This window comes from Mustela nivalis, assembly GCF_964662115.1.
Source record: "Mustela nivalis genome assembly, chromosome: 18".
In the NCBI taxonomy this organism is placed as follows: Eukaryota; Metazoa; Chordata; class Mammalia; order Carnivora; family Mustelidae; genus Mustela; species Mustela nivalis.
Genome location: NC_139037.1, coordinates 41,569,159 through 41,589,209, shown reverse-complemented (window position 1 = coordinate 41,589,209; position 20,051 = coordinate 41,569,159). Strand labels below are relative to the sequence as shown.

At 54.6% G+C, this 20,051-nt stretch overlaps 1 protein-coding gene across 10 annotated transcripts; it reads right to left on the bottom strand.

Annotated features, from left to right (window-relative positions):
- Window positions 1-389: 389 nt before the first annotated feature.
- Window positions 390-6,419, bottom strand: FXYD3 (FXYD domain containing ion transport regulator 3). 10 transcript variants are annotated; one of them, XM_082708676.1, is made up of 8 exons: window positions 6,313-6,419; window positions 3,402-3,458; window positions 2,224-2,259; window positions 2,098-2,121; window positions 1,230-1,308; window positions 1,112-1,148; window positions 775-812; window positions 390-634 (listed from the first exon to the last, which is right to left on the bottom strand). In XM_082708676.1, the coding sequence occupies exons 2-8, from the start codon at window positions 3,442-3,444 to the stop codon at window positions 403-405; spliced, it is 489 nt and encodes a 162-aa protein (XP_082564802.1). In that variant the 5' UTR covers window positions 3,445-3,458; window positions 6,313-6,419; the 3' UTR covers window positions 390-402. The 10 variants fall into 10 exon arrangements, with proteins under 10 accessions (XP_082564802.1, XP_082564809.1, XP_082564804.1 ...); XM_082708683.1 differs by having other exon boundaries at window positions 1,234-1,308; XM_082708678.1 differs by having other exon boundaries at window positions 2,224-2,256.
- Between the last annotated feature and the right edge of the window lie 13,632 nt (window positions 6,420-20,051).

Genomic DNA, 20,051 nt, shown 5'->3' with positions numbered 1-20,051 from the left:
GGTCTTGGGGGTGAGTGGGAGGGTCATGGGGGTCTTACCATTAAAATCATAATGTATCTGACTAATCATACTGTGGTAGTAAGATCCACATCCTTGTTTTCCCAGGATGGTCTCAGTGTCCACTGGAATATCCCAGCATTCCATCTGGCTAGAGCCCTCGTTCATTCCCCAAAGCATCCACCGTTTGGCTACCAGAAAATTTTAAATTGCCGTTGTGGTTCCCCTAGCCTTGGGGGTAGGGAGCGGGCCTCATGCCATCCAGCAGGCCTTGAACTTTTCCAGCAAAGAGATTTAGCTGCCAGCTTCTGTCCCAGCTGCCAGGGTGTATCCAATCCACCTTCTGCTAGTCCTCAAAAGCCCACCGTGACGTACACATAGGGAGTCTTGAGGACACTTGGCTAATCAATTTTTAGAATAAAGGATAAGGAGGCAAGAGCCATTTTTAGAATAAAAATTGAACAAAAAGACCCCTCCAGTGAGAGGTAAGGTGAGGCCCTGGCAAGGTGCTCTGAGAAGAGGGAGAATTCCATCCTGGAGTCTGGGCTCCCACGCAGAACCAGGACTTGGAGGAAGAGATGGGAAGGGACCTCTGTGTCCTTTCAACGGATCCATCCTCAACAGTTCTGGGCAGAGCCTGGGAGAGATGATGGGTCAGCTTGTGAGAGCAGATGGAGTTTTCGCCCCAAGACACGTGCACACACAGGCACACACCCTGGCACGTGCCCAGCCCTCACGGCCTGTGTTCTCTGCATCCCCATTCTGTTCCCGGCTTACCTGGAGTGATGAGAGGGGGGGCTTCGCCTGGATGGTGGCTGGGGAAAGAAAAGTCGTGAGATGTGTTTCCATCCCCCTTGTCCTCTCCCTTAAGGCTAGAGGATTCTCAGCTTGCTCTAACAGAGCTTCCTGGCTATTTTTCCTGGAATGGGACCAAAGCTTTTCAGGCTTTCGGGCCCTCTGAAGATGATCAGCTCTGAAGAATAAACCTGGGACATTTCAGTGGCAGGAATTCTCCAGGGCAAGGCCTGGAGGCCTCTTTCTGCGAGATTCAGTTCTTTGACCAGGGAAAGGTGTCTGTTCAGTATGAAGTAGGCACCTGGGGAGCCCGTCTTACCTGGGCTTCTGGCTGAACTTGCATTTGCATTTCCCACCTGTCAGGGGAGAAGGGATGGTTGAGGGAGAGGACCCACAGCCCTGCCCTGCCCTGCCAGCTCGGCCTCCAGGGTCCCCACTCACTCATGAGGACGATGATGCCGATGGTGCACAGAACCGCAGCACAGATGAGCCCACCGACCCGAAGTCTGTGCCAGTCTAGGAGAAACCCAGAGGAGGCCATTAGTGCCCGCCTGTGTCCTCCCTGTCCAAACCTCCATCTATCCTGACAGGTGGGTATGGGGAACCTGACCACCAGCAGGGAGTTGTGGATACAGAGGGGAGTGAACAAACAGACCCGCAGCCCTCCTGGGCTCACATTCCCCCTTACACACAAAACAACCGATAAGAGATTTAATGGAAGGTCAAGTGGAGATAAGCATTCTGAAGGCAAATAAGCAGAGCCAGGGAACAAAAAGTCAGAGGGCAGCTCTTTTAGGGAGACTGGTCAGGGAAGGCCTCTCTGAGCAGAGCCCTGGGGAGATGAGGCGGGGGGCGGGGGGGAGGCTGGCAGGGAGATAGGAAAGTATAAAGGTCCGGGGGTTTGGAGGGTGTCTACTGTGTGTGTGAGCAACCGCAGAAAAGCTGCCCAATAGCTTCCCTCCTCCGGGCAGTTTTTGCAAAGCCAGCCTCCTCCTAGCATTTGATTTGAACCATAACAACGGCTTCTGGTGAACCTTCCCGGCTTCCTCTGTGCTGCTCTCCTGCCCCAAAAGAACCTTCCCTGGGACCAGACCCGCGTGGCTCGTTCCTTTCTTCCACTGTGTGGCTACTAATCCTCACAGTGGCTACTAAGTACTCTCTCTCTCCCCATCCTTACCCCTTCCTACCCTCGCCTCCTGTTTCGCCCACATCGGACCCCCGCCCAAGCCCTGTGGGTCCACAGACACAAAATGTGAGCAGGGGGAGTGAGTGGGAGGGAGTCAAGAGAGGGGCACAAGCTCTTACCATAGTAGAAAGGACTGTTTTTATCTGCAAAGAAAGAGAAAAAGAACATGAATCCAGGACAACAGCCAGGAGGCAAGGGTGGGGGCTAGAATTTGGGGGTGAGCCTGGTGGTGGAGTCTGACTCACCTTCTGGGTCATTGGCATCCAAGACAGGCAGGCCTGCTGGGAGAAGCGGGAAGGAGAGGGGATGGCCTGCGGACCTCAGCAAAGCTGGGAGGCAGGGCCACAGAGCCTCAGGGGCCCCTGATGGACAGGTCCCCGCCTCCAGAGGGCCCAGGGGTCCTGGCCCCAAACCTGAAGGTGTGGGCTTCCCCCGCTGCCCCATACCTGTGAGCCCCCCAGGTCTGCCCACATTTTGCCTCCCAAAATAGGTTTTAGCCTAGGTGGCTTGGGACCACTCTTTAGCCTGATGTTTCCAGACATCTGGCTAATCCTCCCTCCAGCAGAAACCGAGCAACATTCTCTTCGAGATGACAGACAGTCCCAGCTCCCAGTCATTCTCAGAGCCTCGTCCATACCCTACCTGTTCTGGCGTGTTCCTCACCGCTTCCTTGTAGAGCAAATTACTAATGATAAACTTAATACACTTTCTTTAAAAATGCAGCCCTCTCTCCCTACCCTGAACGGAATGCCAGCCTGGCCCGATGTAAGGGATAAAAAAATACAATAAAAGCAAAGGACTAGGATTACATTCTGGCTAGAAGCCGTGGGCTACCTGAGCTCCGGGCCTAAACTCTGATCTTTGTGTGTTCAAGGGTGATTAATAAGTTCTAATTGTATTTAAAGCATGAACACCTAGAGCTTACTCTGTCCCAGGCCCTGTTTTAACCACTTCTCAAATACCAACTTGTGTAATCCTCACAGTGGCTACTAAGTACTTACTAGTAGAACTGGGGAAACTGAGGCACAAAGGATTTCCATAACGGCTACAACCTCAAAGCTCCCAGCTCCCTCTCATAATAAAGGGCAAGGGAGGTGCTGAAGACCCAGTGCCCGGGGCTGAGTCTTCTCATCGGGGAGACCTCAAGGGGGTGACTAGCTGTGTGAGCCACTGCCGTAAGGTGGGGCCTGTCTTTGTGTGCACCTTGAAACCATCAGTGCAACACTGCAACCCTCAAGGAGATGCTGACCGGAGAATCGCCACCCGACAGGGGAGGCAGAAAGCACAAGAGAGGCAGACACACCCACAGATGCACAGACATGGGGCTTGGAGTGTTGATACACCCACAGATGCACAGACATGGGGCTTGGCCAACACTCTGTGGCAGGGTTTGGGAAAGGCAGTGAGGGGCACAGGCACTCACCTGCCAGGAGGAGGAGCAGGCTCAGTGTTGTCACCTCCCGCATGTCAGCCAGCTGGCCTGGAGGGGGAGGGAGAGGGTAGGGTCAAGCTCTATGGGGCCCCCCACCAAGGTGCCAGAGCAGTGCCTCTGGTTTCCAGTCCTCTTGTACTCTGCTCTCCAGGGTACACAACTCCCCCCGGGGCAGAGAGGCTGCTATTAACCAACCAGCCTGTCTGGAAGGTGAGGAGGAGCCATCAAAGGGGGTTGAGGAGTGGGGAGGTGCGGGGGCGGGGGTGGGTGGCAACGCGAACCTGGAGAGGAGCTGCAGGAATCACTGGCTCAACACAGACCTGGGGCTCTAGGCACATGGCCCTGGTGACCAAATGAGGGAGGTGCTGCCTGCTGTTCGCCCCAGCTTACAGATGGGGAAACTGGGGCTCTGAAAACTAAACATGGGTGCATAGGGTCACCTTGGCAGGGAGCAGGATTTTGAGCAGCCCAGCTCTGCAGCGGCTGTTTGTGGCTCCGGACTATCGGGGCCTCGGGGTGTTTTGGGAAATGGGATGTAGGGAGCCAGGTGGCAGGAGGCCCGGGTTGCCGGGTGTGTCTCTCAGAGACAGCTCAGAGCCTGCCTGCCCTGGCCAGACTCCACAGATCTCGAGCTGGCTCCTCAGGCTGCTCAGAGCAGGGTGTGCGGAGGAGAGAGCTGGAGGCTTGGGGTAGGGGCGAGGGCCAGAGCAGAGAAGAGTCACATGGCTGGAGCCCTAGCCCCATCTTCTGCCTCCATGACTCCTTGTTTCTGTCCTGCCTCTGCCCCTGCCACAGCCCCTGCCTCTATCCCCACCCCAGCCCCAGCTCCAGCCCCTACATCTATCCCTGCCCCTGTCCCAGCCCCAGCCCTTACCCCTGCCCCAGCCCCTACCTCTGCCACAACCCCTACCCCTACCCTGGCCTCTGTCCCCCATACCTGCCCCTGATCCTGCCTCTACCCCTGCCCCAGCCCCAGCTCCTACCCCTGGCCTTGCCCCAGGCCCCGCCCCCCGCGCCTACCCCTGCTCCTGCCAAGCTCCTCCTGGCAGCCATTACTTCCTCTTTCTTCAGACAGGCCTGTCCAGCAAGAAGAACCCCTCCGATCCCCTCCTGGTCTGGTCTCAGCCCACCCTCTCCCCATTCCGGGTGCCTGAGCTAAGCCTTGGTCTCTGTGTGTCCCCCAGTCCTCTCCCAGTACCCGCCTCACTGCCACCAGCAGACACTGTCCAGCACGTCCTCTGCCCCACCCTGTGCTGGGCCCCCTCCAATGACCTTGCTGTGTCTTCGCCCATTCCCCTCCCCCCACCCCGTAACCCCAGAGATGATCTGTTCCAGCCCTCATTTCACTGATGGCACAGCATGGGCCCTCACTAAGCCATCTGACATTCCCTGCTCTGTCCCTAGACTCCTCTCCACCACTGAAGACAGTGACCCCATCTGTCTCCGCACCCTCGGCGTCACCCCCACCTCACATTTCCTTCTGTTTCTTGCACATTCCTCACAGGCTCCTCCCTCTCCCTGGGTACACTCAGGTCCAGGGCATCCTCTCAGCCCTGAATCCCATATGGTGGACTCAAAGGCATCCATTTCTTGCAGGCAGGGGGCCTATAGCTTTGGGGAACATTGCTAAGGCATTCAGGACCCTGCAGATTTGGGGAGGAGAGCTGGAGCAGGTGTGTGGGCAGGACAGCCTGGTGGTTCCAGGCACAGGTCTGGAGAAGGACCAGCTATTGTCTAAAGCCCCGAGATAATACCCCAGTAATAGGAGCTAGTGCCCTGTGAGCATTTACCATACGCTGGGCCCTGGTCTCAGCGCTTCACGCTTATTCATATAACTCCGCAGCGTGATGGGGTGGCACTGTGGTCACCCCACTGTGCTGTCGGAGCCCCATAAACCCTGCTAACGAAGCTGAATGCTGCAGCTGTCACCAGGGGCCCAGAGTCCCAGCTCTGAAGTCTCTTGCCATGGAGTTCACCTAGTCCCCCTGGCTGCCGGGCTCTGCTACTCCCCATCCCCAGGGCATCTCTCCCAGCATCCCTGGCCTAGGGGAGATGTGGGAGTAATCTTGGCTGCACCCCAGCCCTGGGGCCACATTCCCAACCTGGCTCTCCTACAGGGCAGGCCACTGAGAGCTGGTGTCTGGCATCTGCCCTCACCTTCCCCTCCCAGGCTGTTGCTGGAAGGGGCTCCTGAGCTGCTTCCGGACTGACTGTAGTTGGCGTGAAGCCTGGGAGAGGAAGACAACCGGCAGAGAGAGGCTGTGCCCACCCCTCTGGGCTCCTTCCCCGCCCTGCCAGTCCCAACACCCGAGTGATGGACATTTCCATGGTCCGCCCTCTGCTATCCCCTTTGTTCCTCCGTGATGGTGGCCAGGCCCATCAAGCTTGTGCAGAATGACTTTCCCATGTCCCTGAAATTTCCTACCCACCTCCCCACCTTACAGTTTCCCCCAGGAAGCCGCTGTCCCCTCTTCCAAGAGGTCTCCAGGATCCACACATCCTCAATCCCTAGACATCCCAAGTCCACGCAGTCACCCACCGTGCACTCTGATACCCTCAGTCCAGCCTTGATCAACTTAGCTACCCCCCACCCACCCAAGCAGCCTGCTCCAACCCTATTCACCCAGATACCCCCGATCCAGATGTTTCTGGTCAACTCAGACACCCCCGATCTACCCAATCACCCCAATCCCACTGGTGGGCTCATCCCAGCTAGCTTACCCAGCCTCCCGAGGGGAGAATGATGGGGGGATGATCACATTAGTCAAAGGTGCTTTCCCTAACCTCCTGTCCCCTGCCCCCCAGAAAAGATCCTTGAAGAGAGGAAGTTCTAGAGAGGGGCAAGGAGAGGTTGGGGGCAGAGCCGAGAGGGTGTTGGAAGCAGGGGACCCCAGCCTCTCACCTTTGTGGCTCCCCAGGCTGCTTGGAAAGTTCCGGGAGAGAAGGGGAGAATGCAGCTGCTAAGCCTGAGTCCTGCCTTTATCCACAGCTGCCACGCCCTAGGCAAACCTGGGCAGGTAGAGAACAAGTCAGACTCCCTAAAGCTCGGGGGCTCTCTCACCCCATTCCTGCTCTTAAAGAGACAGCTACCACCCTTTCTTCCCAGCAGGGAGCTCCCCAAGGTCACAAGAGCCTCAGGTAGGCAGAAGGAGCATAGGACAGGGCAGAAGTCTGTTCCTCGCATCCGGGGAGGGGGCTTTCTTCAATCTCTTGCCCCCGTGAAAAGGACCTGGAAGGAAGAAATTCAAGGTCTTTAGCAGCAAAGCTTCTGCCTCGCAGAATGGTGGGGGAAAGCAATGCATTGGCGTAATTGTCTCATTTCCTTCACTTAGATGGCAGGTTACACTTGGAGGAGGGCTTGGTGGCAATTGTGGGACATCCAAGGTCCCCTTCCGGACCACTTGCTGCTTTTGACAGTTTGGGGGTCAGCAGAAGAGGCTGATATGACCAAGATCATGAGGTGGGGGTGGGGGTGCACAAGGGGTGGAGGGGGCTGTCGGGCTTTAGACCATGACCTCTCTCCCACATGCCCTTAATGCTCTCAGGAGAGACTGAAGACTGGTTTCTGAGCATCAAGCAGACCTTCCGAGCTCAGGCTCTTCCCAAGGGTGCTGGGAGCCAGATGCCCGGGTCTATGCAGTGGGCGTTAGGGTGGAGGCTGCCTCCCACTCTGGATAAGGCCACTGCACTGTGCAAGGCTCCCTTCACCTCCCTCCCCCCTCCTGCCCCTCCTCCTCATGGCATTCCTTCTGGCTGGGGTCTGCGTGGGCCCCCACACGGTCCTCGTTGGGGTGCCCCCTCCCCCCAATTCTGCCTTTTCAGACAGAGGGACTTTTGTCTGGGGGCTGGATGGAGAACAAGGCGCCTTTGAGTGGCTGGCAGAGGATTGGGGTCATGGGGAGGGGCAGGGCCAGGAAAGGGGTGGCTGTGCCCTGGCCACCAGCTGGACTCCAGGCGACCCCCAACACCATCTCGGGGGTGGGACAGAGGGCTGCAGGAACCAGGCCAGGGAGAGGGTGGAGTGCAGGATGGGGAAAGGGGGTTTCCGAGGTCAAGACTCTGCTGGGGGTTGTCTGCTGGGGACAGAGAGAAAGGACCCCCCACTTCCTAGCCGAAAGGGATGGGGAAGCAAGGAAGTCCCGCCCAATTACATGCTTTCTTTATGTGACTCCCTCAGGCAATTTTTCAATCCCAGGCCCTAGACTAGGACAAGGCCTCTCCACCCCCCAACCACCACCACCCTCCTCCCATTAGGAAGGGGCCAGTCCCTACAAGGAGTGGAGGAGATGCTCCGGGGTGGGGCTCAGTCAAAGTGGGAGGTTCTGGGGGCGGGGGGGAGACCGAAACAGTTAAGGGAGGCCTGGAGAGGAGGATCCCAGTCCAGCTAAGGGGGTCTTTGTCTCTGGGAAGAGAGCATGCATCCCTCGCCTAGACATTTCCCTATTACAATGTCCCTGGGAAGACCCCTTTGGTGCTCTTGCGGGTGTGGGGGGTGGTGAGTGGTGTCTCCCTCTGCTGGAAAGTTCAAGAACTGCAGGCTTCAGAGAGCGAGGGGGCCAGTGCTCCATGGCTAGGCTGTCCTTCACCTGTGCCAGATTCTGCAAACTGAGATGCCAAAGGGGCCAGGCAAGAATTGTGAATGAGTGAAACGGGACAGGCATGAGACCCCAGGGAGGGCTGGAAACTGGGCAAATGGGAAAATTGTCCTGTTTAAAAGGCAGCCCCCAAAACAACTTTAGCTAGCTCATGCAGACAGAGACAGAAACAGCTCCCAGACATCTTGCTACATACTTGGGGGGAGGGTGGGGGGGCAAGATGTATAGAAGTACATCTTTGAGGCGGAAAAGAATGTGTATACACTTGTTCATGAATGAGGTATCTTTGGATATTCTGCTTCTGGGGAGGAGGAGTGAGAGGCTGGGGGATGGGGTGGAGGGAGACTCCCTCTTGTACCTTTTGAATTACAGATTCTGAAAATGTCCTACTTTGAAAAAAAGTGTAATTAAGAGAATTGAAAGGTCATCTCTACACAATCCTAGCCAACTGCTGCTACATTTTCAATCGATGTCAGAAACCTGAATCTTCATACGGAATTCCCAATATTAAAAGATGGTTCAGGGCTCCTGGCTGCCTCAGCCATTGGGGCGGGTGACTACTGACCTCAGGGTCATGGGTTTGAGCCCCACGTTGGGTGCAGAGATTACTTTTTTTAAAAGTTGGCTAGATTAAAAAAATATATATGCAGGTTTTAAAAGGTATGCAAGTCCAACGAATACATCTAAGGGCTGGTTTCAGCTTGGGGAAGCAACTTCTGCCAACTTCATTTCCTGAACTTTTAATGACGGTGGCTTTTCATTTATGGGGCTTTAACCCAACCCAGGCCAACTATAACGTCCCCCTGAGGCTGGACTGGAAGGTGTCATCCACAAGTGTGCTGGCCTGGGCTGGGGCTTCAGGCCCAGGGAGGAAGGACTTCAGACCCCCGTGTGGACAGGTGAAGGCATGCCCACTGACCCTTGGGGAAGGTTTGCAGGGAGTCAGGATCTATTTTGGGGTGTGTTCTAGGTCAACCTGACTTCAATCATATCTGAAGTCTCCCCTCTCTCTCTCTCTATATATATATATATGTCTGTATATATAATCTTTTATATGTAAATATATGTTGTATATTATACTATATTAATAATAAAGTCATTTGAAATATTTGCCCTTCATTTTGCTTTTGACATCATTTAGTCCTAAAGAATCTGCTGAAGTTGTGATTAGCTGTGAATTCTCAGTATCCTAGGAATTCTTGCAAGATGAGAAAAACCAAACCTACAGATAGCTTCTGAACACCCCAGTTTTCAGGAATGCCGAACTGAAGCACGAAATCAAAGCCATAGGGCGTTACATAGTCACCAACTTAGAATTAATTAATTTTGATTTTGCCATTATGCTTCTGATGTTCAGAAAGACCAAAACTCAACTACTGTACGTGTTTCCTTTGGTTTACAAAGTGTTGCAAAAATTAATAGTCACCAATGTTGAAGCATCAGGATGTTACCAATAGCTAACCTGCATTTCTGGTTTATTAGGAAGAAATAGCCTCACTGTGTGAACGTTCCCATTCGACAGCAGCGGCTGAAGGGGCAAGACCATCTCCCCTTGGTTTGAAGCTTCATGGGAGAGAATATGGGACAGAGAGACCCACCTCCCATCTCAAACCTGCTTCTGCCTTTGGGCCTTCCAGCCCAGGATGGATCTGGTGTGGCTTATGCAGGCAAGACCCCAGGACCGTCAGCCTTAGTCTGCCCTTGACTGCAGAAAAAACACAACTAAGGAAAAGCTTAGTCATGTTTTGTGACTCTGTCCCAAAAAAGCTTTGATGGGCAAGTACCAGTGGAGAAGAGCCAGTCTTTCGCAGTGCCCACCTGCTCAAAGATGGTCAGGGGAAGATGCCTGCAAGGCCAGACACTCAGAAAAAAATAATAACTAGGGTACAGATATATGGAGTGCAAGCAGACAAAGCAAAATAGTCAGAATCAGGGCATCTCCATGAAGGGTACTTGGGTTCCTCATATCCTCGGGTAAATCTCCTGTCGTGACAAAAATTCAAACTCAAAGTTGCAGAAAAGGAATAAAAAACCTCCAAATCTGGGGCGCCTGGGTGGCTCAGAGGGTTAAGCCGCTGCCTTCGGCTCAGGTCATGATCTCAGGGTCCTGGGATCGAGCCCCGCATGGGGAGCCTGCATCCCTCTCTCTCTCTCTGCCTGCCTGCCTCTCTGCCTACTTGTGATCTCTCTGTCAAATAAATAAATAAAATCTTTAAAAAAAAAAAAAAATCTCCAGTTCAAGTCAACACAAACTAATCCCTTGCAAGATTTTTTTTTAAATGGCAAAAAAATGGAAGAAAAGGTCAATCGGAATTGGATAAAGTGTTAAGTAAACAGAATCTAATGGGACTTAGGAAATTATGGATTTATGTATATGGCACCTGGGAGATGAATTGTTCTATGAATTTCTTTCTTCATGGATAAAAGCTGTGCTCTTTACTCATCCTCCCCCGGTGTCTTCCTTTTCCTTTGCTTGGGTGGCCTGCATCGTCTTGGACCCCTGGGTGCCCAACGCTGGCCCTCCCCAGCTGTGGGGGCCTCATGGGCTCCTGGCAGCCCAGCCCAGCCCCGCCTGCTGAGGGGCCCTGGGGCTCTGAGGCTGGCGCGGGGGCTGGCAGGCTCCCACCTGGCTTTGGACATAGGGAGATGAGTCTGCAGTTCTAAGAGCTTTGCTGGCGCCGGTGGCTCCAGGGAGGCACTGACCCAGCAGCTTGCTGGCAGTGGGGCCCCTGACGTTCCAGCACTCCCATTCTCCTTCTCCCTGCACCCTGGTGTCTAAGAAGGCGGTGCCACACCCGGCAGAACCAACTCCACACCCCTGCGCATCCCTGAGTCATTTACCAACTATCCTAACTGCCTCACTCTCTTGTCAACAGATTGGATCGTCCTCTACTGGGTTGTGGGCCTCGCCACCTGCTGGGCGGGCATGACTTGCCCAATGAGGGTAGATGTGGCAGAGAGGGGCTGTCATTAGTCCCAAGGCACACAGTTAACAAAGGGTCAAGTTTGGGATGCCAAGCCAGGTCACTGGGCTCCACACTCGTGTGTATGTGTGGGGAGGGGAGGGAGCGGAGCGACCAAAGATCAGGACCCCGCGTAAATTTGAGGGTTCTGAGAACAGACAGCAGGTTAGAAAAAAGAATTAGATCACAAAAAATATTTCCAGAACCAACCACTTCTCCCCTGCTGCCCCTACCCTGGCCCGTCCTGGCCCCCATAGCCGCCGCTCCCGGGGCTCCATGCTCCCTTGCTGGCCCTTGGTCTGTTCCCTGCTCACCTGCAGCCAGAGGGAGACTGTGAACCCCTGAGTCAGGGCAGGGCCCTGCTGGCTCAGAGCCTCCTCTGGCTGCAGCTCTCTTCTGGTAGAAGCAAAGTCCTCACTGTGACCCACGACCCAGAAGTCACTGCTCTGGCTGGTCCCCTGTCATCACTCCGACATTGTCATCTCCTCCCCCTCAACCGCTCACTCACTTGCTTACTCCCTCCCACCACCCTGAGCTCCCTGCTGGCCCCAGCCTCCAGACATCCGGCCGCTGCTCTTGCCTCTAGCGGACCCACTCTTCTCTCAACGCAGGTGCATACATGGTTCCCTCCCTCACCTCCTTTCTTCAGGGCTTTGCTCAAACGTCACCTTCTTGATGAGGCTTTCCTTGACCATTGGATTCAAAACTACATCTTCCTCCTGGAAACCCGTCCTACCCTATTTCTCTTTCTTTCCTTCTAGCATTTGCACCAACCACCTCCTGACATAGTGTATACACACTTACTGGTTCTACTTATTATCTCTTTCGCCTCTGGAATGTCAGCTCTGGGAGGAAGGGACCTCAACTGTTCCATTCCTTCCATGTCCCCAGTGCCAAACACAAGGGTCCAGCACATACTAGGTGCCCAAGAAATATTTGCTGAGTGACTGAATGAAAACCGTTTTTGAGAGTTACTATATCCCAGGCCTCGTAACAGATGACTCAAAGACCCTGCACTCCTTAAGTGGGAGCACACCTGGGAGGCACACAGTAGGTCCACAGGTGGAGAGGGAAGGAACTTGGAGCCAGAGAGCCCAGGTTCACATCCTAGCTCCACCCCCTTCTCACTATGTGACTTCAGGGGAGCCAGTCGTCTCTCTGTGCCTCAGTTTCCCCATCTGTAAATTAGGCTAAGAATAGCCCTCACCCTGCCTGGGCTGCCCTTTCAACTCAATGGGGTTGTTGTGTGGGATGCTGGCGGCCCGTGACTAATTCTGAAAGCTGGTTCCCTTCCTGGAAGGGGGTGGGGTGGAAGGGGCAGGGTGGTGTGTTTTCTAACAGCCAACAATGGAACTCTTGTAGGCAAGGGCCCTCAGGCATGGAAAACACATCCACCCCTATGGGCTCCAGATAAAATTTTCAGGTCTCAGGAGGGAGTTTTTCCAGGGCATTTACATTCTTTGACGATTGTTACAACGAGAAATACTGGTTTGGGAACGTGAGCCCACCCTAATGGGCTCCCTGCGATGAACAGCTACAAGGGCTGGGGTGGGGGGTGTCTCTCCTGGGGTGTCTCTTCCACCTGCAGCTCCTGAGGGTAGGACCAGAGAGGCTAAGATAATCTTTGGGCCACAACCATTGGTCCAGTGGGGTCCAATCAAAGTGAGGCCCAGAATTTTGCTTAGTAATTGAGGGAAGAGAAGATTTGGGTTTTGCTTTGAATAGTGGGAAATGCACATTTGGGTTCTGGAAATTGCGATCATTTTGCCACCACAGGAAGAGCCAACCTCAGGACAAGGCTAACACTAACGAGGACCACAAACCAAGAAAAATGCTGAGAAACAGAATCTGCACCCTGATCAAGTCATGCCTGATTTCCCTCTGGAACTTTCAGTTATGAATCTAAAAATCTGACTTGTTTGAGTTAATTTTAATGAGGTTTTCTGCTATTTGTAAATAATAATAACCAAACTAGTGCACAGAGAAATTCTGTGGACCCGGCATCACTGCACTTTCACTGGAATATGTCCCATGATTTTTATTTCATTTGAGCCAAAACATTTCTTTTTGCTTTAATCACTCCAAGTATCTCCAGGAGCCAGTAAGTACTTACCTTGGCCAGGTCAAGTCTCTCTGTGGACAAGTCTCAGACTGCTCACCTGGGCAGACATCTTTGAGAAGGACCTGTCCTCGTCACAGCTTCCACCTGGAAAAAGGGCAGTGAGCCAGAGGAGCCACAGGGGTTGGAAGAGACAGAAGCAGAGGTGCCTTGGAGCTCAAAAGTCCTCCCATGGAAGGCGGTGATGGACGAGTACTCAGATGCCCAGTAGGTATCTCCCCAGGGGAGAGTAGGTGACACCCAGAGATGCCTCTCAGGCTCCCATATTTCTGCCCAGGCCTGTGGGAGGAGAGGGAGCAGCGAGCACGTGGCATGGTCGGGCAGTGGCAGAACGGCTCCCAGCGCTCCCCAGCCCCCAAATCTCCCCTGGCCAGGTGGTACCTGCCACCCAAGGAACAGCCACTTGGATGAGGGGCATACAGTCAGTGTCCCTGAGCACGAGGCCCAGCTCACACTGGTAGCCTGCCTGGCATGGTGTCAGGCAGCAGTCGGGCAGGGCCATCTCAGTGCAGGAGCCAAGACATGTGAGGAGTTGCAGAGCTCATCATGGCTGTTGGGAGGGCAGGCCAGCTCTGGAGGGACACAGATGTGGGTTAATAAATAACTGAGTATTACCGTTCTGGAAAGTTTCCAACCAGAAGATGACTAAGGGAGCAGAGGGCAGTTTAGAGGCCAGGGGCGGGTCATAAGGGCAAGGCAGGGAATGTGGAGGTCTCATCAGGAGGTATTGTGATGGTGGTGCTGATGGTGAGGATGGTGGTGATGACAGTGATGATGATGGTGATGATGGTGGTGATGGTGGTGATTGTGATGATGGTGATGGTGATGGTGAAGATGATGGTGATGATGGTAGTGATGGTGGTGATGGTAATGATGGTGGTGAGGGTGATGATGGTGATGATGGTAGTGATGGTGGTGAGGGTGATGATGTGATGGTGGTGATGATGGTGATGGTGGTGATGATGGTGATGGGGAAGATGGTGGTGATGGTGGTGATGGTTGTGATGATGGTAAGGATGGTGATGATGATGGTGGTGGTGGTGGTGGTAGTGATGGTGGTGATGATGATGATGATGGTGGTGATGATGGTGAAAGAACTGTCTTAGATAATGTTTCCTGAGCACCCACTGCATGCTAGGCCCTGCTCTGGACTCCTTCCAGGTGTTATCTCTTATAATAATTCATATTTTCTTCTTGAATTCACTGAAGAAACCTGGGTTAGCCAGAAACTATACAAGGTCATTATCACACATCAAATTAGAAGAACAACCAGTAATTGAGCAGTTCCCTGAAGCTTGCTCTCCACACACCATCTGGTTTATACCTTGCAACAATCTCATGAGATAGAGACTTTCATCACCCCTTTTACAAATAAGGAAACTGAGGTCCAGAGACGGTGATGGCTGAAGATTTGGAGAAGGCCTGCAGCATGACCTCAGCCAGAAGCAGGGGCAGGCCGAGCTAGGACCTGCTCATCTGGAACAGAACAGAACAGAAGCCCAGGTGGGTCAGGAAGCCCTCCTCAGACACCAGGCCCTCGGGGCCGCTGGCTTCTGCCCCCGTGATCCAGTCTCCATGAGATCCTGTCGCTCCTTTGCTCAAACCCTTCCATGGCTCCCTGGTACACTCAGATAAAATCCAAAGTCCTCACTGCGGCCTGGGCAGCCCTCGGAGACTGGCCTCTGTCACCTCTCTGTCCTCATTGTCACCCACTCAGCTCCTTGCTCACTCTGCTCCAGCCATACACCAGGCCCTGTTCCAATCTCTGGACCTTTAGAGTGTTTGGTCCCTCTACCTGGACCCTCTTCCCTCATGTGTCTACATGGTTCCCTCTCTTTAACCTCCTTCTCTGCCTTATTTTTCTCCAGAATGAACTGCATGCATTGCCTTTGGACATACTTGAGGCTTTTATTGATGTTTATTGTCTTTTTCCCAGGAATTTTTGTCTATTTTTCTTTTCACCGAAATAAACAAAGTCCCTAACCTTGGAGAGCTCCTATACTGTCAAGAGGAAGACAGGAAACAAAGAAGTGATTAATAGAAAGGGTGATTTAGGATACTGGCAAATAGTTTGAAGGGAAGAAAATGGGAGATTATAGTGAAGAGAGCCTTAGGGGGACTCCTTTCATGGGGGTGGTCAGGGAGGGCTTCCCAGAGGAAGTGACATTTGAGCTGACACATGAAGGATGATGTGTCAGCATCTACTGTGTGAGCATCTCAAGGAAGACTATTTCAGGCAGAGGGAACAGCTAGTGCAAAGGCCCTGAGGTGGGAGCCTGCCTGGAGTGTTGGGGGAACAATGGAGAAGTCGATGTGGCAGGAACAGAGTTGGGAGGTGGTTAGGAAGAGGATGTGAGGGCATAGAAGCCATTTTGTGGGGTCACACAGGCCACAGTTTTAGTCCGAGTAAGATGGAGCCATGAGAGGGCTTTAAAACGGGACATGTGATCTGACTTGGCCATTTTTTAAAGATTGCACCTTTGCCTGCAGTGGGGCGGTGGGGTGCTGCTAGAAATCTGGTTTGACTTTGCAATTATATGTTTTATTTGTTTATCAAATCCTTTTATGCCCTGACTAAATGCCTTGTCCTTGGCAATTTGCATCTCTTTGTCCTCACACACAGATAAGCACATGTTAAGAAATCTGTATGTTGTCTCTGCCCCATTCCTGGCATAGCTCCTAAAACCCTTGTCACTTCCTGAGTGATGGGGGCACTAGGGATATCTTTTGTTCTGAGGTTTGGTCCTTGACCCCAGTTCCCCAGCACAGATCTCCTAAATCTCTTGGGATTTCCCAGGGAGTAGTAGTGTCTTTTGTTCTAATAAGTCAATGCTGGGCAGGCACCTGGATGGCTCCGGTCATCAGAAAGACCAAATTCTGACCAGCAGCTTGGAACTTGCAGTCCCACCCCATCGCTGGGGAAAGGGCAGGGGCCGGAACTCGAGTGAATGACCGATCATGCCTATGTCCGGAAGCCTCCGTAAAAAATCCCTCAAGTATGGGGTTCACAGAGTCTCCAAGTTGGAGAACACATCCGCACGCCAGGAGGGTGGCCCGTCCCAACTGCCCGGGGATAGGAGCCCCCGTGTTCCGGACCCACTGGCCCCGGCCCTGTGTATTCCTCCATCTGGATGGTCACCTGCGCCCTTCGTGACAGCCTTTATAATAAACTTGTAAACGTGAGCATTAGAGCAAATGACCAAACCCGAGGAGGGGCTTGTGGGAACCCCCAATTCTGAGACCAAAGTCATGGGCAGCCCACTACTTGCAGCTGACATCTGAGGTTGGGGGGACAGTCTTGTGGGGCAGCCTGTCACCTGTGCTCTCTTCAGGTAGGTAGTGTCAGAATTAAATCGAATATTAGGAGGCCCGGCTGGTGTCCACAGGGAACTGGAGAATTGCTTGGTGTGTTCTGTGTGAGCAGAGAATTGTGCCACGTGGAACTGACAGTACCCTTATGCCCCAGAGGGGGAAACCAAGCCACACAGATGGAAAGCCACTAGGCCAAGGTCGATAGCTAGCAAAGGGCACAGCAGGATTCAAACCTGGGCCACCAGGCCTGGTGCAGCCTACTTCATTCCTTTCCCACATTGTTTCTTAGACTGACTCCCTGCGTTGTGTGGGCCCAACGTCCACTCCCTCCCCCACCGCCTGTGGGGCCCAGACCAGGAGAACAAATGGGGGCCCACACGCCATGTCTTCCAGCTGCCAAAGTGTTCAGTGAACTGGGTTCTGTCCTCCTGTCTTGACACGCAGACCTTTCTAATGCCCTGGAGGCCAGCTGTGAATTCAGAATTGGTGATGCCTCAGAGTTTCTGGACAGGACTTGGTGCCCAGGAGAGGTTGCCCAGGGCCACCTCCTGTCTTCTCAGCCCTGCAGGAGGCCTGGCACCCTCGTACAACATCCACTGCACTCCCCAGGTCCCCCCACCCCCGCCGGTGATGGGGCTCGGTGTGTCCACTTCTCTGAGAACAGGCCTGGGATGAGGTCACTGAGGGCCCTGGACTGAGCTCAGAGCCTTTTTTGCAGGGATTTCGGACTCCCAGAGCAGGCCCCACAGGCAAACCTTGGGGGAGCAGCACACGGCGTTGGGGGAAGATGGCAGAATTACTCCCTGCGCTCCCCAGGCCCCGGAGATCTCCCCAGCCAGGGGGTGTCTGCCCCTGCCTCCCATAGGGCAGCCACACTGGACAGGGGCACACAGTCGGTGACATTGAGCCTGAAGCCTGTGTCACACCGGCAGCCCTCCTGGCACAGCATCCCTACAGCTGTCGGGCAGGGAAGCTGGCTGTGGAGGAACACAAGTCATTTGTCACAAGCACGTGGATTCACCACCCCAAGATCAAATTCTCTTGCCTGCTACCTCCCCAGTACCCAGCACAGGCCAAACCTTGATGAACAGTTGCTGGAAGAGTTCATGAACATGTCGAAGCCCCTCTCTGTAGCATTTGTTCAACCCAAGCTCAAGCATCTATGACATGCCACATCCCAGCCCCTGCCCAGGCTTATCTGTCACCTCCCAGAAGGGATCCTCCGTCATCCCCTTTAATCCCACGGGTGCCCACCTTGATCGACCGTCCCCCAGTCACACTGGCTGTGAGGCCTGGGTACCCACTGCCCACTCACACCGTGAAGACCGGCCCCCCTGGGGCCCCTCAACAGGTGTAGGACCCAGCGCACAGCAGCAGGACCTCTGGGCAGGGATGGGGGTCACCTAGCACCTATCTTTTGGGAACCCCACCAGGCTCCAGTATGCACTCACACAGCTCCCAGCAGAGGGCGCTCAGCTCTGGAGCCCCTAGGGCCAGTACATGGCCCTGCTGGGGGCAGCCACAGACGGCTCGGTCCCCCAGCCCCCACCACTGACCAGACAGCTGATGTCCCTCATGCCGTGCTCATGACTGACCCAGGCTATGACAGGCCAGCGGCTTCTCGTGTGGGCAACTTGCCTCACAGAGATCAGCATGTGTCTCCCTGTGACCATTTTGGGGGCCGGATTGTTCCGGAGCGAGGAGGGATGGAGAGAAATCAGCACCAAGCATTGGACAATCCCCTCACCCCTCCCTCAGAGCCCCAGACCTGTGTTTTCCTCAGAATCACCCCCAACACACACACACACACACACACACACACAAAGAGTTGTGTCCTCTCAGACCCCAAAGCAGGGGCAGACGTTTCTGTGCAGTTCACAGCCTGTGCGACTGTACACAGGCGGTCTCGGCACAGATCCCACCTCCTCTTTGCTGTCTCCCTCCAGCTCACCGCTGAAGCCGGGAAAACACTAGGTGCCCACAGGGATGTCAACAGTTTGACATGCTCAGGCCAAGGTGGTCAGATCCTGACAGCCAGGCTGTCACTGGCTGCACACAGCTTCTCCATGCAGCTGGCCCTGAACGGGCCCACAGGCCCAGATTGCTAGGGGCCTGTCAGTTCTGAGAGCTGCCCACAGGCCTTGGGGCCTGCCTACCTGGCTCTCCTGTGGGCTGGGCGGCTGGACCATTCTGAGCTGCAGGGTCCCCACTTCCTACCCTCCGGCCTGGAGCTGCTCAGGCTCCAGCTGACGCATTCCCACAGGCTGCAGGGCCTCGGGCCCACACACACTGCAGCAACAGTGACCTCAGCTTCCAGGTGCGCATTCTGGATTCACAGTTCAAGGCCCACGTCCACGGCCAGGTGGACGACTGAGTACCGTGTGTGGACAGCCCGCCCAGCCTCGGGGAGGGTGGAAGCAGAGGAAGCAGGTGCCCACTCGGCTGTGGGGACAGGATGCAGGACTGGGATAGGGGGCCCCTGCAGGCTCAGCGCTGGGGGGGCAGTGCAGACTCTCGGTGGGAGGCATTTCGGATAAAAAAACCCTGTATCAGGAAGAAGGAGGTAAGGCTCAGGGGATGAGTGAGACTCTGGAGAGGGAAAGGGGACGGACGGCAGAAAATATGAAAGTGATGCCCAAGGTTATGGGTAAAGATGAGAGAAGAGGAAGGTGGGACCCAAGAGCTTGCAATTCACACACGAGTTCCCGGGTGCTGCTGATGGTGCGCTCTGGGACCCCGCTTTGAGAACCACAGATGCTGAGGAGCGAGAACAGGAAGAGTGCCTGGGTGAGACCCAGGAGAAGAGACCATGGTCACCATAGCTTCCAGGACTCAGAGGGAGCTCCAGAGTTTCAAAAAAGGATGTGTGAGTGGTCATGGGGCGGGGAGGGAGAGAGCAAGCGTGCGTCGCGGGGACTGGGGAAGGTGGCCCTTCAAGGTCATGATGGCTTCACCTTCAAGGTGAAGCTGGCCCAAGGTCAAGAGCAGAAGGTCAGGGGAGCTTTCTGCATTTGGGTTTGCCCAGTGAGTGGTGGGCAGGGCGCAGGCCAGGAGGAATTGCAGACCGAGCCTGGAATCCGAGAGGACAGGGCACGGGGCAGCTGCGGTGGTCTCAGAGGGTTGGGGGTTGGCCAGCCAGTGGGCTCAGCCAGTGACTAGGGTCAGGAGGCAGCCAGAGAGGTTGTGCAGCCAGGAAAGTCGGGGGTGGAGGGTAGTGGAGGTGAAGCCCAGGCCTTGGAGGAAGTAACAAGAGGCCTGTGGTGACGACCAGACCTGAGGAGGGCCCGCCCGTCCTGTGTCCCTCTGTCTCGGGAGAGCCCGCTGTGCGATTCACCCTCTGCCTACTGTGTGTTCACCCGTCCGTCTGTCTCCCTGACTTCTGTCTCACCACTGCTTCTGTTCATCCTGATATCATTCTGGCTTTCTGGTTTACCATCAGCTTGACGCTCTCTCTGTCCATCTGTCCGTCCATCTGCCGGACGGTCTGTCTTCTTGTCCCTCTCTCCTTCTGCCTGCCTGTCCAGCTGCTGTTTGCTCTCTGCTGCTGGGTTCTCTGCCTATCTCTGTGACCGCCCAGTCTCCCACTGTGTCAGTCACTCCCTGGGGGGCCACTCCCCGCTCCACTCTCTAGCCCAGCCCCCGCCTCATTCAC